Raw genomic sequence first — 27,051 nt, 5'->3', positions numbered from 1 at the left:
AAGGGAATGTTATTGAACATATGAGAGTTCTTCAAAAACTTCTCAGAAATATTTGTATTATCTTTTAATTTTATTTTTCCATGAACTTTTTGAAGTACCTTCATTTACTATGGTTATTGTCTTAGTCTTCTCAGGCTGCTATAACAAAATACCATAGACTAGGTGGCTTAAACAATAAACATTTATTTTCTCACAGTTCTGGATGTTGGAATTTGGAGATCAAGGTGCCAGCAAGGTTGGCCTATGGTGAAGGCCCCCTTCCTGGCTTGCAAGTGGCTTCTCCTGTGTGTTCACATGGCCTTTCCTTGGTTTATAAGCATGGAAAAGGAGACCTGATGTCTCTTCCTCTTCTTATAAGGGCACTAGTTCCATCATGGGGGCCTTACTCTCATGACTTCATCTAAACCAAATTAACTCCCAAAGGTCCAATCTCCAAATACTATCACATTGGGAGTTAGGGCTTCAACATATGAATTTTGAGGCTGCACATTCAGTCTATAAGAGGCATCATGATGGTGGGGGGTTTTTTGTTTGTTCTTTTTTCTTTTTCTTTTTTAACTTGATAATTATCCTATAGGTTTGAGTTATTGAGAAGTAGGATGTTGATGTTGAAGGATAAACTTTAGGATAATTAACAAAATTAGAAGTCACTGAGATGGTGGATATTATCATAGAAGAATTAAGGATCACCACAGTTTACAATCTCCCCCACCCCAATTCAATAAAATTAAATGTGGAATAATTCAATACTACATTGAATACATATGTACACTATACAGTGATTTTCAATTACAGCTGAAGCATTCTATGGGATAGCTGTTTTCACGCTACAAACCATTCAGTTCTATTTATCTTATCCCTTGTGAATCACAACTGTGTAAAATTTGGTAAAATAAGGAAGACCATTACACACAAGTAAAGAAAGGTTAGTAAGACAGTCATGAAAAATGATATGGAAATGGCAGAGACTGATGCGAATTGGAGGAAACTAAGTATATTTCTAAATATGCTCTATAGTTCTTTCTAGAAAAAAAACTTCCCAGAGTTGGAAATGTGAAACTCTGTAGGATAGTTTGTGTTTTATTTATTACGTATTTCCTATTTATACAGATTAGGCTATACCATCTTTGGTAAGCAGGATTAAATAAAATAGACTAATATTCTTTTTCTTTGACATTTAAACAGCTTCTTTGACTTTAAATGCTTAAAATCTGTATTCTGTTAGGCAAGACCATTACTTTTAAGAGAGTTTATTAAGCCGTTTTATTTTGAGTAACAAATCTATTTTAGAAGTAATACAGTTGAAATTTATATCAAATCAGTTTTCTTAAGGGCATCCTACACAATTATATTGTTTCCAGTTCCCCAAATTGAACCTAGTTTGGTTTTATTACTCTTTCTCAATCTGTTAAGCTCAAAATACTTAGTAAAATTATTAGTTATATCAGGAATTCATACATGGGGAAAACGATACTGCAATAATGACTAATTCGCAATGTTAACATAACCCTTTAAAGAACATTATTAAGCATATTTACTGTGGACATTTAAGAAAAAAAGTTTTTTAGACAAACTTTTATTTATTTATGTTCTTATCTCCAAATATGTACAGAATCTTGATGTATATTATCATCTTCTGGTTAACCATGCAGTGCCACCTGGTGTGCAGATGGAGAGAACATCAGGCATCAGAGTCTCTGTTCACACCCACCCCCACCACACACAAACTTGCATGGCAGAAAGTTGAGTAGTTCATTTTGCTTGTGTTACTGAGATAAATTGTGCATCCAACTCAATTCATAAGTCAAATTTGGAGAACAAGATATTATTGATATTTGGGTTAATAAGTCAAAGATTATGTTAACATATCCAATTTATGGGAAGAAAGGCATATTTAATTGGAAAGTTGTTTCCATAGATCTTTAAGTTCTTATATTGTGTTTCTGGCCTTTTAAAAAAAATTTACATGACAGTTTTGTTTGTTGGGCATTAATGTCTAAATTAACATTTCACTGATAAATTTATCAGTGCTAGGATAATAGTTTAAATGTCACTGCTATCTTATCTCTCTCTGGTTAATTTTCCTTTTTAGTGGAAGAAGATAGCCTTTCTTTTGGCTTTGATGAAGACTGTACCACAGTACAGTGCTTTTTACTGTTCCTGTTCCTTTAATGTTACTGTTGTTCAATCACATTTTAAAGTGTATTTTTAAGCTTCTACCATATCTAGCACTATTCTATGGAATATCGATTGCAAAATAAATAAAACCAGTTATGATATATTTTTTAAAAATACTACTTTAATGCAATTGATAAGATTTTTGTACATGTCAGGATAATATAGTAGCTACATTTCTTAGAGTATTGGCTATGGTCTGTGCATAAGTTATTTTTAATTCTCACAAAGTAATCTTTGATTGGTACTATTTTTATTTTTTATGTTTATTTACTTTTTAATTTATCAATATACAGTATAGTTGATTTTCATGTCCCTCTACCAATTCCTCCTTTTCCTCCTTCCCTCTCCCCCCGCCACCGATTTATTTCTTTGTATATTTATTTATGGTAATATTTCCTTATTTTTTTATAGCAGAGTAGTATTCCATTGTGTAGATATACCACATTTTCCTTATCCACTCATCTGATGATGTTCATTTAGTCTGCTTCCAACTCCAGGCTATTGTAAATAGTGCTGCAGTAAACATGGTAGTACAGGTATCCCTTCGACAGGATGACTTCCATTCCTTTGGGTATATACCAGCAGTGAAATAGCTGGGTCATATGGTAGATCTATCTGTAGTTGTTTGAGGAACCTCCATACCATTTTCCATAAAGGCTGCGCCGTTTTACAGTCCCACAAACAGTGTAGGAGGGTGCCTTTTTCTCTGCATTCTTGCCAGCATTTGTCGTTCTTGGTCTTTTGGATATTAGCCATCCTAAATGGAGTGAGATGGTTTCTCAAAGTGGTTTTGATTTGCGTTTTCCAGATTCTGAGTGATGTTGTGCATTTTTTTTCTTGTGTCTGTTGGCCATTCATATATCTTCTTTTGAGAAATGCATATTCAGCTCCGTTGTGCATTTTTTAATTGGGTTACTTATTTTTTTTTGCTGTTAAGTTGTTTGAGTTCCGTTTATATTGTGGATATTAATCCTTTGTCAGATGTATATTTTGCAAATATTTTCCCCCACTCTGTTGGTAGTCTTTTCGCTCTGTTAATTGTTTACTTTGCTGCCTAGAAACTTTTTAGTTTGATATAATCCCATTTGCTTATTTTTGCTTGCGCTGCCTATGCGCATAGGATATCTTTTCTTCTTCTTATGTCCTCTAATTTCTCTCAACAGTGGTTTGTAGTTCTTGTCATAGAGATTTTTTATGTCCTTGGTTAAATTTATTCCTAGGTATTTTATTTTTGGGGTGACTATTGTAAATGGGCTAGCTTTCTTAGTTTCTTTTTCTACTAGTTCATTGTTGGAATATAGAACTGCTATTGATTTTTGTGTGTTGATTTTGCATCCTGCAATTTTGCTGAAATCATTTATTAACTCTAAGACTGTTTTTGTAGTCTTTCAGAAGCTCTGTATATAGGATCATATTATCTGCAAACAAGGATGGTTTGATTTCATCTTTTCCAATCTGGACACCCTTTATTATCTTCTCTTCTGTGATTGCTCTGGCTAGTACTTCCAACACTTTGTTCAGTAGGTGTGGTGAGAGTGGTCATTGTTGTCTAGTTTCTGCTCTTAAGGGAAAAGCTTTCAACTTTTCCACATTCATGATGATATTGGCAGTGGGTTTGTCATATATGGCATTAATTGTGTTGAGATGCTTTCCTTCGGTACACAACTTATAGTCTTTATCATGAATGAATGCTGAATTTTGTCAAATGCTTTTTCAGCATCTGTAGAGATGATCATATGGTTTTTGTCTTTGAATTTGTTTATGTGGTGTATCACATTTATTGATGTGCATATGTTGAACCAACCTTGCATCTCTGGGATGAAACCCACTTGATCATGGTGTATAGTTTTATGTATGTGTTGCTGTATTTGATGAGCTAGTATTTAATTGAGGATTTTTCCCTCTCTATCCATCAAAGATATTGGCCTGTGGTTTTCTTTTTTTGTTGTATCTTTGGCTTTTGTATTGGGGTGATGTTTGCTTCATAGAATGTGTTTGGGAGAATAGCCTCTGTTTCAATTTTTTGGAATAGTTTGTTGAGAATTTGTATTAATTCTTCTTCAAAGCTTTGGTAGAATTCTGTAGTGGAGCCATCTGGTCCTGGGCTTTTCTTTGTTGGGAGACTACTGATAACAACTTCAATCTCTCTGATTTTTATCGGTCTTTTTAGATTTTCTATATTTTCTTGGCTCAGTCTTGGTAATTTGTGTGTGTCCAAAAATTTATCCATTTCCTTCAGATTTTCAAATTTGTTGGCATATAGTTGTTTATACTAGTCTCTAATGATTCCTGTTATTTCTGAGTTATCAGTTGTAATATCACCTTTTTATTTTCTATTTTTTGTTATTTATGTCTTCTCTCTTCTTTTTTCAGTCAGCCTTGCTAATGGTTTGTCAATTTTATTTAATTTTCAAAAAGCCAACTTTGTGTTTTATTCATCTTTTGTATCATTTTTTGGGTTTCTGTTTCATTTAGTTCTGCTCTGATATTAATTATTTCTTTCCATTTACTAGCTGGGTTTGGATTGTTCTTGTTTTTTTAATTCTTTAGGGTGAAATGTTAGTTTGCTAACTTGCCATCTTTCCATTCTTCTGAAGTAAGTATTTAGTGTAATGAATTTCCCCCTTAGTACTGCTTTTGCAGTATTCCACAGGTTTTGGTATGATTTGTCATTATTTTCATTAGTTTCAGTAAATTTTTTGATTTCCTGTTTAATTTCTTCTTGGACCCATATATCATTAAATAGAATATTGTTTAATTTCCATGTATTTGTGTAGTTTCTATAGTTTTATTTGTTACTGATTTCTAGTTTTAATCCATTGTGGTCTGAAAAAATACATGGAATAATTCTGATTTTTTTTTTATTGTTGAGATTTGACTTGTTATCTAACATGTGGTCTATCCTGAAGAATGTTGCATATGCTGATGAGAAGAATGAATATTCTGAGGTCGTTGGATGAAATGTTCTGTAGATATCTGTCAAGTCCAATTGGTCTCATCTGTTGTTTAGATTTTGTGTTTCTCTGTTGATTTTTTGCCTAGATGATCTGTCCTGGATTTGTATTATTTATATCTCCATTTCATATATATGTAAATTGTGTGTTAGAGGTGTTAAGTAACTTTCTCAAGTACTAGAAACTAGATTTGAACTGTGGTATGTCTGAGAGCCCTACTCTTAATCTGTATATTCAGTTGGCATAGCTTATATAATGATTTAAAAATTTTTATTTATGTCCTTTCTTTAAAAAATTCTCCTAAGTTTTTGAAATATTTTGCGGTAAATATTTCACCACAATAATAAATATGTGTTATGTACACATAACATAAAATATACCATACTAACCATTGTTTAATGAGCAGTTTGGTGTCATTAAGTAATTCACATTGCTGTACTGTCATCACCACCAGCCACCCATAGACCTCTTCATCTTGCAAAACTGAAACTCTATAAAACCTATAAAACAGTAACTCTGTAAATTTGACTACTCTAGGCACCTCATGTAAGTGGAATCATACAATATTTGTTCTTTCATGACTGGCTTATTTCACTTAGCATAATGTTCTCAAGGTTCATACATGTTGTAGCATGTCTCAGAATTTCCTTCCTTCTTAAGGCTGAATAATATTCCATTGTATGTGTACACAATTTTTTGTTTATCCACTCATCTGTCAATGGACATCAGATTGCTTCTACCTTTAGGAAATCGTGAATTATGCTGCTATGAACATGGGTTACATATATCTCTTAGAGTCTCTACTATTAGAGTCAATTCTTTTGGGTACTTATTCAGAAGTGGAGTTGCTGGATCATTTGATAATTCTGTTTAATTTTTTGAGGAACTATCATACTGTTCTCTGTAGCAGCTGCATCATTTTACACTTATATGAACAACGTACCAGTTTCTCCACATCATCACCTGTTACACTTCTCGCTGTGTAACAGAGATGCAAAAAAATTACTCAAAGCAACAAGAATGCAATGAGAAGCCCGAAGGGACTGCACATCAGCAACTCCTCTGTTAGAAGGAGAAAACTGGGTACAGCCCTGCTTCAAAGTTCACTTCTGTTTTTTTTTTTTTTTTTGTAAAGACAAGGAAATTTCACAAGCAAAATCAGTTGATTCAATCATTCGAAAAGGGTACAAAGACATGGGCAACATGGGCTAAGTATAGCTTCAACAATAGAAACTAAATTAACAATGTGACATTCCACAGTACAATTTGTGAAAAGCTAAGTTGATCAAACTGTGATCATTATCTAACCTGAACTATAACCTCTTCTTAGATGATTTAAGCAGGAGTTACATTCTTATAATTAAATATAAGTATAATTGTCTCTAAAGTTTCCATCAATAAGCAGCTTGCCCTTAGCAAACATTTTTTCACATTTTTCCCTACAGCAATTCTTTCAACATCTTTTGATAGCAGTCAATATGTTTAATAATCAAAGTACATAATCCCATCCCAAAACAGTGATTAGAATAGATTAAATGGGCTTTGGCCCACTATCTGTAGACTGTTGTCTCCTAACCGAGAACTTTTGTCCCATACATGCATTACCTAAAAACCCTATCTAAAAATCAAGAGTCAACATATACTTGATTAGAATTGATTATATGGGCTTTTTTGCCCCACTAGCTGTAGGCTGTTGCTTCCTTGCTAAGGACTTTTGTCCCATAAGTTTTTTAGCTAAAGAGCCCTGTCTAAAAATCAAACAAGAATCAAGATTTTTAACCCTCTACAATCACCAACATTTGTTATTTTGGGTTTTCAGGGGTTTTTGGTAGTAGCTATCCTAATGGTTGTGAAGTAGTATATAATGTTTTTTAATTTACTTTTTATTTGCATTCTGCCTGTTACCAACAGAAATTTACAGTGGTAATATATAGAGAAAAAATGTTTTAAATATAGGTTAAGTGTAGAATTAATGAACAGGATGGATTAGCTAATAAAAACCTCTCTCATAAAAATGAAATGGCATTTATCTTTTGTGATTGATGAGGGCCTCAACTTGATTATATGCCAAAGGAATGAAGAGTGAGGGTCAAATTCAGCAGGAAGATCAGTTTGGAAGGGGCAAATTATAGAGAGGAATATTAGGAGACAACTTAAATATCTTTTATTTAAGTTTTTAACTAATAAACGTTAAATGCGTTATCTGCAAAATATTTCTATAAGTGAACAGATATCAAATATTTTAGGTTGTGTACGCCATGTGGTCTTTTTTGCAACTATTCAATCCTCTGCCTTTGCAGTGTGAAAGCAGCCACAGAGTGTATATAAACAAGTGAGCATAGCTATGTGTCAATAAAAATTTATTTTAAAAAAAGTAGGTAGAGGGGCATATTTGGTTAGCAGGTAGTTAAGTACATTAATGGCTTATATTTTCTTATAATTTTCTTAATTTCTTATATTGTCTTATACTTTTGAGACAAGAAAATCATTTTAAGTGGAAGTCCATGTATATTATAAATCAAGTTAACTTTTGTCTAATATGATCAAACTGTTTTGAGAATACTTTTACAGAATACCTTTTAGGACGTATATATGCTGTCCTTGAAGCAGAAGATGTTTCCATTGCTGATTATTTTGTACTAGCCCATTAAAGTAGCTGAATGTAGGTGTGTTCCACATGTTAGTGTTCACTTAAGTACCTGGGTTCTTCACATCTTAGTTACTATTTTAGCAAATAACTTATTTGGAAAGTGTATCCAAATATATGTCTTTTCCTGATGCCATGCTTGAGTTAATTTTTAAAGACAAGATTAGTTTATTTCTCAGTTGTAATGTTTTATTCTTTTAAAGTAAATCTTTAGTAAATAAGTAAGTAGTTGATTTCACAATCAAAGAGAAAACAGAAACTCATCCATGAATTAAAATCACAGAAGAAATAAATGAAAACTGAAATTAACCAGTTTTCTGTGAAATGATTAACAGTTCCAAAGGCATATCTTAGAAATTATGATTGATGTTTAGTTTCATTTTTCTCATCAATTTTCAACAAGTTAAGAAAAAAGGAAACATACACACATGGAAAAATCCTATTTGCTTCTGGGCTAGGACTTGATCTATAAAACCTCTTTAACTTTCCTTTCCACTTTACTGTTCTCTTTCTCAATTCTTCATTATGAATTCTGACAGTTAGCACGTATTGAATTTGGCCAGGAAGTAACACAGAACCATCCAGACCACAATTTCTCTTACTCCTGGTGCTCGAGGAAATAAACTAGGGATTACTTTGGGACATGTCCTTTATGTTTTATGCAAGTGTATCTATCATTTCTATAAAGAAAACTAAGGTCATGTTTGTTATTTAGCAAAACATAGGAAAAGCGCTACTGATCAATTAATTGGAGATAGACTCATCTGAGTACCAAATAAGAAAAAAGAAAACTGGAAAAAGAGAAAAAAAGAAACTGCAAAAGAAGAGAGAAAACTGCATAGTTCTTAGCACTTGTGATTTTTTTCTTAGTTTTGAAGGTAATGTGATTAGGTAGAAATGCATACTTCTGTGCCAGGTGGTGTATCAAAACATGTTAGTTCAATATCTTTGTGTTCTACTGTAAAAACATATTAAATTCAAGACTGACTAATCCAATTTTTTGTTCTTTTTGCCCTAAAATGAATTTGTTTACTTTTGTGGTCTTTATAAAAATGCAAAGACAAAAGTAAAAATAAAAACAATGTGAAAAAAGATTAACAATAAAAAATATTATTGTCATTTTGGGGAGGGGTGATCATTTTTACATCAATATCTGTGTTTACTAAAATATGAACATTTAAGTATATAAAGTTATCTGCCAAGGAACATCACTCTGACACAATAATGTAAATAATTAATTGGAGTTTTATGTGTATATTTGTTTTTCTCAGCTATCAACTATAGAAATATTTGGTTAATGGAGTACTCTAGGGCAAGTTGAATCAGTGTTATGTTTGTGTCTTTTTTTCCCCTTCTAATGTGTTTTTGGTAGCTATATAACAAGAATTTCTGGAGGAAAATTCTGGTCTATAATATGAGATTGTAAGTGGGGCTTAGAGAAGACTGAATATGAGTCCCTGGTGATTGGTCCGACTGTGAGGTTTCCTATTAATAGTGAAATAGACAGAAATGTGTTAGACTTTTGGTGGTAAATTGATCTTACATTTCTCTACAACTGCTTTCTGCTGTATTCAAGTCTGTTTTTTATCCCGTGTGTGTATATATGTGTGTGTATGTCTTCAGCTTCTATTCTTTTGCAACTTACAGTCATCTTATGGAGAAATGGAGGCTTGAGGGGAATTGCGTAAGGAAAGAGTAAAAATTGTAAGAGCAGCATCATCTTAAAGTTATTTTCACTTCATGACCCTTATTTCTACAGAAGGAGGGTCAGAAAGAAGTGAAAGTTCTTTACAGATTTTTAAAATTTTCTAACTACTAAGACCTCTAAGAACAGGAAGCAAAATAAGACAGAGATTAAGAAAACTTTCTGGCCAGCCACAAAACAAACAAACAAAAAAACAGAAATTTTTTGACTCAGCATTATATAAAAAATATTAGTTTAGAATATTTCTACACATATTGTTTTTCTTTTTACTTAACTGTGCCCTCACAACCTTAAAATGATATTTGAAAAATCTTTTTTATGTTATCCTGAAAATCTAACTTTGGCATCACTGACAAAATATCAACAGTCATGTGCTTGAAGTATTAATAGCAAATGGCCTGCATTCTCATAATTTTTATAATACTAAAGCTTTCACCTCTGTTATTGCATGTGTAACTTCATTCATTCACTCACTCACTAAATACCGAGTTCCTGATATGTGATTAATATGTCCTCGTTATCAAGAAACTTATAGTTTTGAGGGGAGAAAGACATGCACACATTTTCTGGTTTGTCCCCAAGGTAACTATTCCTTTTTTTCCCACAATATGTAACATGGTATGGCAGCATCTAAAACGGTCTGTTCAGTTACTTGTATGCACTTCTATTTATTCATACTAGACTATAAGCTTCTGTAGGAAAAGGACGTATCAGGGACACTTGGGTGGTGGGGAATGAGGAGGATACCCAGGTACAGGGAATATCATATGTGACAGCTTCATATTGTTGCTGGAGCTTTCACTGGCAGGGTCATGTACTGGCAAGTAGGGCCAAACAGATATAGCAGGGCCAGATTTTCGAGGCTTTGCATGGAATGCAAATAAGTTTAGATAGTTATTTTAGATAGTAATTTGTGTTTACTTTGCACTGTGGAATATAAAAGATTTTGATGTGAGAGGTAAGAGATTAGAATGATTGATTTGATGGTACTATGGAGAAATGGATTGAGGAAAGGCAAGACCAGGTACTGGGAGATTTCACATTGTGGCTATCGCAATAACTCAGGTGAGAGATATTGAGTATCTGAAGAAGGGCTGTGAGAGCCGAAAGCAGGAAACAAATATAAAGAAATACAGTAGGTAAGTCTTAGCACCTGATTAGATACGGTCAGTGAAGGATAGGGGTAGGAAGGAGCAGACAGGGCATGGATCTAAGGAGTAGGTACAAGTCAAGGATGTCTTCAGCACTTCTTTTTTTTTTTTTTGTCTTTTTCCGTGTCCGGCAACGGATCGCAACCCTCAGTGTCGCCCCCATACCGGACCGGGACCGGCAACGGGATCGCAACCCTCGGTGCTGCTCCCGTGCATCGCTCAGCCAGTGAGCGGGAACCGGTCTGTATGTGGGATCCGAACCCTCGGCGGGAGTGCCGCCGCGCTTCCCAAGCGGCGCACTATCGCAGTGCGCCACCGGGCCAGCCTTCAGCACTTCTTTTGACCAGCTATGTTGATGAGGGTGACAACTTCCAATAAAAATAAAATAGAGGAAGATTATGAGTTCTTTTTTGACCTCATAGGTTTGGGATTCCTTGTGACATCCTAGTGGAGATATCCAGTAAGCCCTCAGGTATACCTGATTAGACCTGGAAATCAGGTGAGAAGTGCGGGCAGGAGAGGCAGATTGGGTGTCATTAGCTCTAGCAAATGATGCTAGAGTCAGTATTCTGTCAGTATTTGCTAGTATACTCTAGCCAAAAAAGCATGAGTCTTGACGCTAGTCAGATTCAGCCAGTATCCCATCATTCATGGTTGTTAGGAGGAATAGAAATAATATAAAGTACCTTTCCACTGAAATTGGCAATGGTAGGATTTAAAAAAGAGTGGTTGGATTATCAGCTTATAGATATTATGTGAAGCCATGGCATTGATGAGATTACACCCTACACAGAATGAGCACAGTGAAATTTTGTGACTGCTGATGCCACAGAGTGTGATACTCAGACATGCTGCAGTGAATATGTTCTAACTCATGTCTAAGGATATTATTTCAACATGATTTTTTCATAGTGAGTTTTTGGTTTTGTTATTGCTCCATCCTTCTTTTGACCATAGTATATGTTAGTTAGATAATTCTCTATATTTAGAAGGATCTTTTGTGATAAAAAAGCAAAAGTGGGGGCCGGCCCCAAGGCGCACTCGGGAGAGTGTGGCGCTTGGGGCAGCGGCGCTCCCGCTGCAGGTTTGGATCCTATGTAGGGATGGCCAGTTCACTCACTGGCTGAGCGTGGTGTGGGCAACACCCACCCCAGGGGTTGCGATCCCCTTACCGGTCACGAAAAAGACAAAAAAAAAAAAAAAAAGCAAAAGTAAAGTTAGCCCACGTGAGGACTGAACTTCTTTAGCACTGTGTTTTAATGTCAACTGGCTGATATACAGAGCCAATTCTCGAACACCATTGAACCTGGTTATTATTTGCGAAGAAGTTAACTTAGAAATACTAGGTATTTGTCATACATGAAAATATGCCTTTTAAAAGAAAATTTGGTATAATATATGTGTACTTAGAAAAGAGATAAATTGGAAAAGAAAATCTCTTAAAAAATGTTATCTTAGGGTCCTTACAAAAAGCAAATTTGCTTATCAAGAATTAACATATTGTATATATTTTTAAAAATTGATAGATATTTATTTCATAGAGACACATTTATTACCTAAAATGAGTTATGAATTTATCTCCCTTTTCTCACTAACCAATGAAGTTTTTCTGCAAAAATTTTCAATATTTGCTGCAATTTGTTTCTTTTTAAATTTGTTTCTTCCATAGAGCTTTGTTCTTGGCTTTGTTTATTTTCTGTTTAATGAAAACATAATATTAATGTATGTCTTAACACCTTTAAATATTCTCTAATTTTTGTAAGTATTTGATAGATGTGTCTCTAAAATTAACTTTTTGGCATAGTCAGAGTTAAATATTGTATTTGCCTAAGATCTGGTAAGAAAATATGCATTATGCATTATGGAAACATAAAATGAGTCCTCACAGATTCAGTGTTCCCATAATGTGGAATAACTGAACATATGGGCTTTACTATTGTAAGTTGATTGGTACAGAAAATAAAAGGGAGGGAGGAATTTTAGGCAAGTCTTTGAACTCAGCATTTATGTTTACCCTCTTAAAATGAATTTATAATAATAAGTTGCATTACAACTCTACTTAATACTTATTACTACATATACAGTATATGTTAAATCAAGTAAACAGATCTTTTTAAACATTGATAATTATTATGCTAAATTCTTTCCCCCCAACATTGTAGCTTTTTAGATCCTGGTAACAATGTATGATATTGTTAAAGAATGGCATACGTTGAATTTGTTCAGTATTTAAAAATACACTAATTTTAGTTTCTATTAAAAAAAGAACCAATACCCTAAAAATGCTCAAACCTGCCATTAAGACCACATGCCTTTTAGCTGAAAATTGGCTGTTTCAGAGTTTTCTTACACAGTCATATACTACATAAGGATGTTTCCAACAGTGGACTACATATACGATGGTGGTCACTTGAGATTGTAACGGAGCTGAAAAATTCCTGTTGCCTAGTGGCGTCTTGGTCACTTTAACATCGTAGTGCAGTGCATTACCCAAGTAGGAAAAATAGGTGATACCACATAGCCGAGGTGCGTAGAAGTCTATGCCATCTAGGTTTGTATACGTAACTCTAAGATGTTCGTGTGACGAACTTACCTTAGGACTCATTTCTCAGAACACATTCCCATCGTTAAGTGACACGTGATTGTGTTTATAATAGGTTGCTAAAGGGATTCTAGGATCCTGTGGGAATTCTTACCACATCCCTAACCATTCCACCCATCAGTGCAGATGAGGGGCAGGACAGCAAACAGTTAATCACAGGCCTATCGGTCACAGATGTGAGCTTTCTTCAAACCAGTTACAATGGAAATGAACTAAAATCCTGAGCCAGGTCATCTAGGAGATTATAAATATCTCTGAATCAGGCTAGTGAATGCTTCATGACCACTCTGTAGGGACGATGTTGAAATGCCTTTTTATAGGGCCCTGAATCTAAGTTGTGGGAAGTAACTTGGTTGAGTCTTCTAAAAGGTCTATCAGTAGTTTGATAAACTAGAGAAAAGTAAGAAAAACAAACTATTCTAGCAAGTCCACGTAGAGTTTTTGAGAGTTTATGTTTTCTATTACAAATAAATCACACTTATTTGATCATCTGTCAAATTCTCAGTGTCAAATGTGGCATTAGTCATCAGTGCCTATGAGCTATGCTAACATTTTTTGAAAGTCTACTATGTATTAGGGGCTTTGCACACATGATCTCATTCAAATGACACCATAATCCTGTGGAGTATGTATTAATTACACCCGTTTTAATGCTGAAGAAACTGGCTCCTGGTGGGCAAGTGGCTTGCTTAAGGTCACTGAGTTTCTGCAGGACAGAACCAGAAATCCCAAACCTGTGGTTTTCCCAACAGTCCGTAGCACCTCTTAAAATAATCCTGGAAAGGTAAGGGTGGTATAAAGGCTTAAGGGAGGAGGAGATGTGAGAGGGTGTTTTTGTTTGTTTGTTGTTTTTAATAGAAAAATCTATATACCTTTTATGGCAAGGTAAAGAAGTGAATAGAAAACAAAAGTTTGAGATGATAGTTAAGAGGGGGAAGAACAGGATGAGACCAGAAAAGAAGAGGATAAACAGAAGTGTTAACTTTTAAAAGCTGGAAGAATACTTTTTCCTCATTGACAGGGAAATAGTTTGGAGAACATAGAAAAAATTTGCAAGTGTGTTCATTTTGACTTAGCATCTTAGTGAAGTAGTGAGGCTTTATTTCCTCTTTTCAGTAGCAAGCCTTGACTAGAAGTTAGAGGAGGGAGGGAGGAAGGGAGGGAATGGAAATGGAGAGAGGTTCGTGTCAAGTAACTCTATCATGTCCATGGAAAGAGAGAGAGAACCTTAACTTAATATCTCCGGAACACAAAATGTTATGTGGGGAGAAGAAACTACACAACAAAGTAGAGAAATAGACAAAGAATATTAAATTGTTACTTAACTAATTTTACATTTATGGTAGATCTTAATACCAGTTTACATCAATGGGGTGAAAAGAAGCAAAAAATAAAGCATTTTATTATAACAGAGGGAACAAGTGGGGATGATACTTTTATTAAACCTTAGGGCTTTTTTTTGTTTATTTATAATTCAAACAAAAGTAATGTCTTTCACACTTCTTACAGTGGAATTAGTGGTTATTTATTAAATGGGTATTCTAGGAAACCTACAAGTATTCCTTAAAGCATATAAAAATAAAATCAACACAGAAAGCTAGTTTGAGTCAATTTCATCCAGCTATAAGTTATACCCAGGTTGTAATTGATTGTTTTGAAAAGGAGTTAATTCTGTCAGGTTGTTAAATAACCTGTTTAGTAAATTATTATGACGAGCATATTATTTGTTAAAATACAGGAACAGTAGCATTTTAGCAAGTTATCAGTCCTTAGCAACAACTTGCATATTGCTTATGAGTAGTGAATCAGCTACCATGCCATTAGAGAATATTAATGTTTTAAAAAAAATTAGGGTATTTTGTAAGTTGAAAGTCTAAGATAAATTCATTCTTAATCATATTATGCTATGTTACCAGAGCTTTGTAGACTGAGCTTACTTGAAAATGGAATGACCATATGAATACACAATACTTATGTACAGTGAGATGGAAATGGAAGAGATGAAGGTGAGTGAGGAGAAAGACATAAAAGACGGCAAAGAAATTTATGTCAAATTCAATGAAAGGCAATGTAATGTAGCATTCATTCAAAAACTTTTGAGTTCTTACACTATGTGCACTTTTAAATATTCTAGGTCCACTGCGTAGCATTATATGTTTGAGAAAATGGCAAGTTGAAAAATCTTATTTGCTGCTTTGAAGAATGAGGTAATTCATTTTAAGCTAAGCCTTTAGGCCAAAACTTCAGTAGAAGGAAAAAGTGAGTTCTGATTTCTGTCAAAGACTTAATTAGCCATATGTTAAAGAGCAATCATTCAATATATATGGTGTGGAAAATACTCCTCATTTTGGATTGATCTTTTTAAGCTATAACTATTCAAAGCAGTACAGATAAGCAAAGAATTTCCATCACCGAATATATGGAGCAGATACCACCCTTATACACATTAACAAACTGTGCTGTGTAATATAAAACTGATCACTGGAACCTTTCCCCCAAATTTCTTGAGTTCCAAAATACAAGTAGCCTGTTTGAACACATCTAATTATATCAAATAAATATGTTCACTCTACAAACATTTACTGGGATCTGTACTAAGTACTGGTTGTTAAGCATTCAGTGATGGGGAAAACCTTTTGCTTGACTTCATGAGGATCAAAGCTTCATTGGGTGCAAAGTTAATTAAAACACAATGTAATAATGTATGTAGTGCCTGGGAGATGCTCAGAGTTTGTGGGTTCACAATGGGGATGCCAGACATTACTGGGATGACTTTAAGCATGAGAGTGTGTAATGGAGTAGGGGGAGGGAGCCATAGAAGATTTCCTAGAGGGAATGGTGTCTTTACAGAGTTGAAAAGATGATTAGAAGTTAGCAGGAAAAGAGAAAGGAGAGGGAGGGGGTTATTCTTGGCAGAGGGTTCAAGACAGCTGGTGTTCAGTGAGCTAGCATTATAAATCCTGAGTAGTTTGTTGTTGCTGGAGTCTGTGACTCTATGATTGTTAAGTCTTTAGGCTGGAGAGTAGGCGAGAAGCAGGTCCTACAGGCCCTGCATAGCATGCTAAGGAACCTGTGATTTTATTTGCTTGAATATAAAAAGTGGTCAGAAGATTCTAAGGGGCATAGGCTCTCACGGTAGGGGATGAATTTGAGTGACAAGACTGGATATGTGGAGACAAGCTGTGCAGCTGTTATACAATCCAGGTAAGAGATGATTAGAGCTTGAACTTGAGCAAAAGATGAATTAATTAATTAATATATAGGCCTAAATGTTTAGGCCTTTTTTTCCTTGTAATTTAAAATCAGGTACTTTAAAGAGAATATTGGAGAATAAATGACCATTTAATATTAGAATTATACTGTAGTCTTTTACTCTTAAATTCCTGTGGCTTAGTGTTTTCAATGTTGTATTAATCTCTATGTACACAGAATAAAACCTAACCATTATCGCAAAACCAAAATAATTATTTTCAACCAAATAGGCTATATTGTCCAAGATTGGCATTATTGAAATCATATGCTTTCATCAACATTTGTAGATTATGTAAGATTATTCCAATAATTGGTTTCAAAACATTTTTTTGTATTTCTCCTTGAATATTAAAGCTCATTAGAAAATGTATATTTAGATATGTTGAGAAGATAATTTATAAAACTAAAAGTAAACATAACAAGTAATTGAAGTGCTTAATAGAGCATTAACAAGAATTGAACTCTGGGATAACCAAAGTGTTTTCTTGATCTTGTTCTTCTGGTTAATTTGCTGCAAACTACAGGTACTTTCTGTAGAATAAAACTAAATAGATTCATGAATAGAAACAAGCAACTGAATAGCTTTTAATTTCTGCAGGTCTGGTCGTATAGGTATATTTAAACCATCAGTTGGTCAAAAAAATGTTTGAATTTTCATAAGAAATTCAAAAGCATATGCTGCTATGTGCTTTAATTATTATTCAGGAATAATTCTAATTAGCAAATTTTTTGTGATTAGATCATCCAGAGCATGGTCTCTGCAAAGAATTTAGGAAACAACTAGTCTTCAACGTCCCCCGTTAGATATATAATAAATATCTTTTTATTTGGAATGTTGTTAATGCTACCTTATCAGTTTTCTCACACCAGTATTAAGACAAAAATGCAGTGTAAACTGATTTTTCTGGATACCCAGGGTTCCTTTGATAGGAAATCATCTTTTATCAGATATATCTGTGACTACAAGAAGATGGATAGTTCATTTACACACAATGTATTAAAAATAAAACCAGTTGCTTAGTCTGTAATGGCAATAAAATGTGTTGTCACTATTTGATAGGAGATCATTCGACACTGTCAAAAAATAATTTGGCATTATATCACATTTGCCCATATAAAATACTGACAACTTTAAAAGTCACAAGAGTGAGGCAGCTCATAGGCAAGATTGCATATGTTAGAATTTGGAATTTAATTTAAAAATACAAATTTTAATATCCATTAGAATTTTTAAGAAATATCTACAGAAAATAAAATGATTTTATTTGTGCTATGCCTTGCTTACTAGGGTGCTAACTGAACAATGAGGTGATTAAAAACTACAGTCATGCAGCAGTCTTAAGAAATTGCAGTTTTATTTGGAATAAAGTTCAAGTTCATTCTTAGAAAAGTCACACTGGAAATAAATTTCCTATTTCTTATCAGTCTTTTGACAAGAAAAAAGAAAATTTTCTAAGTATTCATACAAAGTAAGATACAACTATATTTACCAATGGAAATTTTTATTTTTAATATTAGTTTAATGAGGCTTCCTTTTAAAATGGCAGCACAAATACAAGCATATTCTTATATCCTTTTCTGGATTGCCACCAAAATGAAAGCAACAGGATTTTTAAAATATCATAAGTCCAAAAGAAAAAAGGAATAGGATAGAGGTAAAATGACAGCAAAACTTTGGAAGCTGAAAAGCAGATGGCTATATGAGATCAGATGAGCAGACCCTAAAAAGCTGGATCCTGAACTGGGCTGCAGCAGTATCATAATGTACATTGCTGAACCTACTTAAAGCTTCAAGATTGGTAAATCCAGGTAGCTGTGGAAGTAGGAGTGAAGACAAGGCTGAAAACGGGGGTATTTGTCAAGAGTCTATTAAAAAGTAGCTAGATCCTTTGATTCTCTCATTCAACTTGAATAGCTTGAGAACTCCATCATTCAGTGGAGTGGGTTCTCCCAGTGTCTGCTCTGGAGGACACAAGACAGAAAGTTACTCTGTTGAAAAGAAGTGATTTTCTGCCTGCTTCAAATTGAGAACCTTCTCTCTTCTCTTACTGGACTCTAAGATCATCTGCTCTGTAGGTAGAATATGGCAGTTGGGCTTGTCCATTTATTGCATGAGATGTGTTGTTATGACTTGTAAGGAGATCAATAGCTCCTGGAAAATGGTACAGTAAATATGGAAATATAACAAAGTCAACTCAAGAGATGTTGCTATTTTGAAAAGTCCCTGCAATTTTCTGAGCTCTCATTCATGCATAGGAAATGGTAGGATCCTTTTGCAATTATTTTCATTGCAAATTAAAGGGAAAAATGTCGTCCTTTTTGATTTCCAAGGCATGCTAACTCCTTTTCAGCCCTGTTTTCTCCTTAAACAGTGAAAGCTGGATTATGCAAGAGAAATACTTTAAAGTCAATATTTCTATTAATCAGCTCATAGCAGAAGTTAACACAAGTCCATTCAAATTTATATCAAATGTGTACAATTTTTAGAGTTTTTGTTTCCTGAAGATGGGGTAAATGCCAGTGCTTTGTATATTTGAGTGCATGTGTGTTATACTAATGTGATTGCTTCTGCTGTTAAAAGACTGTTTTTAAGTATTTTAACTTTTATTAAGTCACCAAAGTTTTTTCTTGTCCAAGCTGATTTTACAAATCAACTTGTCTAAGCAAAAACAAAACAATACTATACTATGAAACTCCATGAGAGATTACCTCTATCACTTTGGAGCTGGGATGCTGGATGTGTTTCAGCAGGCAACGCTGGAAGTAACTTACAAAAAGCATCTTCTGAGAGCTGAAACAGCAGTCATAAATGTGTCTCGCTCTGTTTGAGGCTTAACAGAGTAGTAGAGCTAAGCTTCAAGAAACTGTGTCTTAGCCTCTGAGGAAAAAGAGTTACATACTTTTCCGTGAAAAAGCTGTGAAGTAATTTTTAAAAATCGAATTCATGACACTTCATTGTGGGATCACGTAGGGTTTTGTTTATTTTCAAAATGCCTCATTACTAAATTAATTGTCAAGATTTTTTCCTTAGGGAGTGCAAGTGTTCAAGTATGTTTGTATATATTCAAATAGATCACAACAGATAGAAAAATATTTCTTTTATGGTAGCCCACATTTGATTTCGATTTATTGTTTTCAATTATTTTTATTATTGTTTGCCATATAATAGTATGTTTTTGTTTCTTTTTACTAAAGATATTTTTGATAAATAGACAATGTAGTCATCAAATTATTCTTTCTAAAGATATACTTCATTGTGTGGACCACTTCATTGCTCTTTTTGTCAAATCATACATATTAGAGATTCTATACGGAAAGGTTATAAATAATAAGATATCTCACATAATCCTGAAAAAAAAAAATATATATATATTAAGTTTGTTAAGTTATTTTATTAAAATTCCCTGGACTTTTCTGCATATTAGAGGGCCACATAAATCTAATACATTTTGCAGATTTGTTATTGAACATTGTTCAATAAATTGTTTTATATTGGTTGGTATCATAAAATTCCATAAAGAGTTTTGTGATAGGAAAATAGCTTGCCTCTCCTGATGAGTCTGGAAACTTTCTTTCATCAGATATTGATATCTATGTAATTTATAATAATTTCATTTTGATTCAATTTTCAGGAAGCTCAGGGTTAATTTTAGTGCTCAATCACTGTAATTATCCCTCTATTATATTATATTATCTCAAATGCATTGTGGAAGCAGAAGAGTATATATTATAGCTACATATTCTGTAACCTATTTGGCCCTACAGAAATCTGTGAATGACATCTCTACTTATCCCATTAATTTTTGAGGCTATTGGGTTAGCTAAGATAAGATGGGGATTGTAAACTGTAGATGACACCTTGATAAGTTATTGTATACATATATGGAGAGCACCAGCACAATATTGATCACTGTTAGACATTAGTTTAGACTTAAGTAGAGGCCTTATTCTGATATCGCTCCTCAAACAGTTTCCGGCCCATACCTACAGTTTCATAATTAAAGGCTTATTATTTAGCATAGGGACAATACCATATGCTTGTCCTTATTTAAAGGTATGTGTATCTGGGAAGGATAAAATCTTAGCATTATGACTCATTTAAAAACTAGTATAAAAGTATTTATATCCTTCCTATAAAGAGATGAGAGGAGAAGGCACAAAGAATGGAAAAGAAAGTAAAGAGGGACATTAGTCTCATGAGATACAAAGACAAGAAAATATCAAGGTACAATTAAGAAATTGGATTCTGACTGCTGAAGACAACTTTCAACCTTTCCAATTTTTAATTTAATTATTTCTCATATTTTTAACAAGTATCATTTGTCCAGGCACTATGCTAGTCACTGGGGATTCCATAATGAATTTAGGCATACTCTCTTTTGAGAGAAGCTCATCATTTTTTAAGGAAAAAAAAAATTACTATACGAAAATACAAAGGGAGAGCAGAGAAGGATATGAGTTTGTTAACCTGGCAGGATATGAGTTTGTTAGACAGATAAGTTGAAGCAAGGTCATTATTGGAAGATAAGACGGTGTCCACCAAACACAAAGACGAAAGAACAGGGTGAGTTTGAAAACTGTGGTAAATATGGTGTAGCCTATGCCAAGGATGCATGTTGAGGGGATGAGAGAGTAAATGACAGCAGATAGGGCATGAGGGTAGGAGACAATTAAGGTGTTACGGGTCATACATGAGAGGTTAAGAAGTTTACAGAGTTTATATTTATCCCAGAGGCAGTGGAAAAGCATCTGAGTTTCCTGATCGCTGTCATCAGGATACTGCCTAAGGCCTACCATGCTCAGGAGTGACACCATACAAAAACTACAATAACACTGTCCCTCTCCCTTCTCCCCTCAAATGAATATTTATAGGGTTAGTTGAGACCTGAGTAAAATCATAGCATATTTTCATGAAGCTGTTGTTACTGACTTTGAATCCCTCAGATCTTGATCTGTAAAATTCTCTTGCAAAAATTCACATAATTTTTATTATAAATTTTCTGGGAAGGGTACCATATCCATCTGTACAGCTTTTACACCATATCTTAATGGGAGAGGGTTTATGAATAATCACTAATGATATTGATTCATAATGATGAAACTAAATATTTATAAAGCATTTCTTTTATGTTCAATTGCATGGCAATCTCTAGTTTATTAGTTCATTGTCAGGTCAGATTTTAAAGCAAATGTTGGCTTTGAGTTCTTATGGTTCAGGATTTGATAGTCAAAGAGGACGAATAACACGAGACTTTTTTTTTTAAGAGAAAATGAGGATGATTGCTGAAATTCTCTTTTGCAGTATCTATGTTTTTGAGCTATTTTTAAGGCAGTAAAGATATTCAGTTTATATCAGTTGTCTTTTCTTTAGGTTATAAGTATGTTTATAAGATAACTCTAGTGACTCATGATCTGTAAGATCATCTGTGATTTCTTATGTTACAAGTTGATCGATTTTATGTAATATATTTTCTTAGAAAAGAAGAAAATTTAAAGATTTTACAATTGTCTAACTTTGTTGCATTTTCTTTTTGTGGTCATAAAAATTACGAAAGGTAGATAAATTGCCCCTCATTGTCTTCTGAAAAGATTTTAATAGGTTAAGGTACATTTTAGAAATAAATTCCTGCAAGTGTGTTCTAGAAATTTGATGTGTTAGATATATTCACAGAAACGGAGCTTACATTATAAATTTATTATTATTGTGGACCTAATTTAAAATGACTATTATGACTGCACTTATTTGGAATTTTAGAAATACAGTTTGATTTAGCTCAGGATAAAGCAATATGGAATTCAGGAAATATAATACCATTTAGGATTTTTTGCTCTAAAATCCATTACACTGTAGGAGGTTTCACATTTCTAAAATGCAAGCAGTAAGTACCGTGGGGTCAGGGACTAACCAGTGAATGAAAGTCAGAACTCAAAATGAAGTGCCTTTTCTGTTTAACACTGGGCACTGATAGAAACTGATAATGTTTGATTAATGAACGGCAGCCTTGCAGTGGGTGAAAACATCTGCAAGAAGTGATTTATTATTTCAAAGGTATTGGAAGCTTGCGGTATCTTGCCGATTTAAGTATGTGTGCCTGAATAAAATAAATGAGATGCAACATGTGAAAAATGAAAACACATTACTTGTAAAGGATGTGTCACAAGCAGGGTATTTTTGTTCAAGTACACTTTGTCATGGGGATTTTTAATGCTGTTCTGAATACAAATCATTTAGCTGGTTCATAAAATCGCCTCAGTTGGAATTCTTGCATCTATCATCCAAGACATAAATGAGGGTTAAACTTAATGTGGTGTAACATCCCTTAAATGTTCAAATTTTGTATCATATACAACTATTAAAATTGCACATATGTTTTATGTATAAAGATGAATAAATTTGTAGATACTTAAAATGACAGTGCCCAAATAGATATAAGGGTTGAGGTCTTAATTGAACACTCATCAAATACTCAGTTAAGACTTTTCACTACAACTATTATGGCTAGACATTTGAATAATCTATCATTTTATGACTGAACAGTTTTTAGTTAGGTGACATATGATAAATAACAGAATATAAATGAAGGGATTACTGTTTTAGGTACTACTATTCAACCTCTAATGTATACGTGTGTGTGTGTGTATACACCTTAAATTATTCATTGTTGCTTAGGTAAGAATCATACCTTATCTATAAATGTAGTTACTTTATATTTCATGTGTATTAGGTAATTATTTACAGAAAATGAGATAAGATATAAAAATGTTTCAAGGCACAATCTGATAATAGTCATAATGGAAATGAGAAACAATGTGAAAATAAACCTAGAGTAATCTGTGGGATTGAAGGACTGCTTGAAGGACTGCTGATTCCTTCTTTGTGATTTGTGAGGTGTATCTGCACCTGAAATGCACTTTTTGCAAAGTTGGATGTTTTAACTAAGAGCAAGCTACTCTTCAGATCAAGAGAATTTAGGAAAAAATAATCACCAGCATGAACAAACTAAATTCTATGAAAGAAAACATGTTTTTGGTTTTTCTTTAAGAACTATGAAACTTTACAGTCGTACAAATAATTATTAATAAATTTAACATCCTTTTTGACCATTGTAGCCTTAGGACAAGGCATAAGCAAAATCGTCATTAAATATTTTCTTGAGTGACTGAATAAGGGAGGAGAGAAGGAAATATCATTCATGGCAATTTTACTCATTCATCTAACAGAGTACAGGAGAACATCCTCTATGCCAGGCAGGGGGCCGGATCTTGAAATATGATGGTGAAGAGAATAGACATAGTCCCTGCTCTCAAGGAGCTCCTGGGCTGGTGGGAGACAGATATTAAATGCATCACACATTGTGTAATGAAATATTTTGGAAAGTGATAAAAAGCAGAAGTGTAGGGAGCTATGAGGTAGCATCCCAAGGGGACCTCTCCTGACCAGAGGAGAGGAGCGATTGTGCAAGCTGAGAACAAAGAAAGGAGGCAGTGACAGGAGGTGCTAGATAGCTAGGTTGGGAAGTGAGATGATCAGATTTGCATTTTAAAGGAGTCACTCCTTCAGCTGTGTGGAGGGAAGCTTAGAGGTGGGAAAACCTTTAGGGGACAGTCACAAGGGGATTGTCGATAAGAACAGGAGATGATGACATTGATTCTACCCCACTTAGGAATACAGAACCTTTTCCCTGTTTCCCAGTTGCTCTGTTTTCTTTCAGGGGTAGTCATGGCCTAAAAATAAGATTTTTCATAATTACTTTTTTTCTTATTTGCTAATTAATTTTTTTTTTGGTTGCTGGTGGGTACAGGAATCTGAACCCATGACCTTGGTCCTTGTTGTTACAAGGCTGTACTCTAACCAACTGAGCTAACTGGCCAGCCCTCATCATTATTTTTTATAACCCCCTTTTATATTTAACTTAGCATTATTAACGTCTTAATTACCATTTGAATTAAACACTGTGGCATTTGCCTGGTGATAGACAATTTCAATGATTTTCTTATATCTTCCAAATTTCGACACCATGGAAATGTCAAAAATTTTTAATACTGTCTTTTTATTACCAAATAGTAATACATGGTTCATTGCAGTATGAACAGATTTAAACACGTTAATTGTTATTTCTAGCCCCAGAATCATTCAAAATAGGAAAAGAAACATTATATTTTGAGTAACATTCAGACATCCCCTCCTCCCGCCTGCAGGTAACTTGGGAGTTGTACATGAGGTCACTGCTTTCCTTCCTCTACAGTCCCTCCAGCTCTTCCTTTCTCACTCGGGCCCCCCAGAATGATTTCTCTGAAGAAAGATGGCAAGAAGAAGAAGGGCTGTTCTGCTATCAAGGAGGTAGTCACTGGAGAATACGCCATCAATGAGGTGGTGTTCCAAGAGTACACCATCAACATTCCCAAGTGTATTCGTGGAGTGGGTTTCAAGATGTGTGCCCCTTGGGCACTCAGAGAGATCGGAAGTTTTCCATGAAGGAGATGGGGACTCCAGATGTTTGCATTGATACCAGGCTCAACAAAGTTGGCTTGGCCAAAGGAATAAGGAATGTCCCCAACTGTATCCATGTACAGTTGTCTAGAAAACGTAATGAAGATGAAGATTCAACAAACAAGCTCTATGCTTTGTTTACCTATGTACCTGTTACCACCTCCAAAAATCTGCATTGTGGATGAGAGCTAACTGCTGATTGCCAAATGAATTTATAAATCCACTAAGAAAAAAAAAAAAGTAACATTCATGTGTAGACAGAATCATAACTAGAACAAGAAGTATGAAGAAGATTTGATAACACATTCGTAGAAAGAATTTCTACAACCTTTCTATTTTCTAAAATTTACTAACTCTCACAGTCAGGAATATTTTTTTCATCTTTGGTGCTATAATATAAATCCAGTTTTTAAATGGAAATAGGCATTATCATCTTCTTGAGAGCTCCTTATGTAGCTGAAAATCTTCATTAAATTGACTTTTAGTATTTACTTCTTCAGGCTGAATAATTACAGTTCAAATTAATTAAAGACTAAAAATTGCTTCCTCAATTAAACTGAAATATGTAGGCAAACATAAGAAAATATAAACCTTCTAGATTGAGTTTTCTAGAACTCCTTGCTAAGATGTCAAATATTAATTTAGTCTAACATCCCTAACATCAAAGAACATATAGAGATTTGTTCTTCTTCCTAATTATATAGATATAACATATGTAAAGCAAAATTAATATCTAGGGCATAGTTATTAGGAATCTAAAAGGAATTTAGGATAAATATAGGACACTGGTTTCTCACTCTGTCTAGAAACTGCAGTTGCACTGCTGGGCAAAACACACCATTCCTAGATCCTAAATAGAGGCTTATCAATAAAATAATGAAAAGAAATGGGAGTTTTTTTGTTTGTTTGTTTGTTTGTTTGTTTTTAATCTCCCATAAAATTGACTGTGATTTCCTGGCCATGTATGATGTAGGCAGACTCTACATATTTACTTAGCTCCTTCTTAAGAAAACTTGAACACCGACAAATCACACCTTAAGATTATTTTTCCCTAGGTCTTACACCTTTAACCTAGTATAATGGAGACATTTTTTAGGCTAGCTATGGGGATAAATGGTAGCACTTGATGATTTATACAGGTAGGAGCTAATTGTCAGTATTGAAAGATATTCATGATATATGAAAAGTTGACAGTTTATACTCAGTAGGGCTTGTGCCCCAGGAAAAGACCCAGGGTAACAGAGGAAAGAGACATAATTCATGTTATTTTCTGATAAAATATGAAAAGAAATGAATGCATGCAAAAGGATACCTACTTGCCTTTAGGGAAGGTAGTTTAGAAAGTAATTCTAGGCAGTGAATATTAAATATCTGTTTAAATAATCATCCCCCATTCCTCCTCACACACACAATTGAAGAGAGAAGCTAGAGTGACTAGTACAAAATAGAGGCATTATACACACACACACACACACACACACACACACACACGAGAGAGAGAGAGAGAGAGAGAGAGAGAGAGAGAGAGAGAGAGAGAGAGATTATATGGTATCAGCTAGTCATTTTGCAAATGAGTAAAGCCTAGAGGACTTGAAAGGTGGAGGGTGAGAGATGAGATAATAAAGATATGAAAACAATATCAAGGAAGACTTACTTTAAATAGAAGCTGTCAGCAAGCAGAAGTATATGAAATGACCAATCAGGAAGAATAATTAGGTTGACCAATATTTTAAGGAATCTTTGTATTTGAAAGCATGCCAATTACCTATTGCTGCATAACTAACCACCACAAAAATAAGGGCTTGAAACAGCCATCATTTATTTATCGTGCTTCTGTGGGAGAGGCAATTTGCTTTGGGCTGAATTGGAAAGTTCTGCAACACATGGTATCCACTGTTCTTCCATGCAATTGAATCTGGTGTTGGGTTGGTTAGGGCTGGTTGGCCCAGGATGGGCTCATTGACCTATGTAAGGCCTCAGTTGGGAAAACTGGACCTCTCTTTCTATCCATATAGTCGCTCTCTTCACATTGGGTCTCATCTTCAAGGAGACTAGACCATGCTTGTTCACA

At 34.2% G+C, this 27,051-nt stretch overlaps 1 protein-coding gene across 1 annotated transcript in view; it reads left to right on the top strand.

Annotated features, from left to right (window-relative positions):
• LOC103596022 (dihydropyrimidine dehydrogenase [NADP(+)]-like) overlaps window positions 1-24,965 on the top strand; it is a 94,752-nt gene extending 69,787 nt beyond the window's left edge. The window contains exon 7 of the mRNA XM_008579577.1: window positions 24,736-24,965. Within this exon, the coding sequence (XP_008577799.1) occupies window positions 24,736-24,965 (230 nt within the window). The remainder of the gene's footprint in view (window positions 1-24,735) is intronic.
• Window positions 24,966-27,051: the final 2,086 nt, after the last annotated feature.

Source organism: Galeopterus variegatus, unplaced genomic scaffold, assembly GCF_000696425.1.
Source record: "Galeopterus variegatus unplaced genomic scaffold, G_variegatus-3.0.2 Scaffold1914, whole genome shotgun sequence".
NCBI classification, from domain to species: domain Eukaryota; kingdom Metazoa; phylum Chordata; class Mammalia; order Dermoptera; family Cynocephalidae; genus Galeopterus; species Galeopterus variegatus.
Note: the sequence above shows the minus strand (reverse complement) of the source record. Positions and strands in the feature narration are given on the sequence as shown.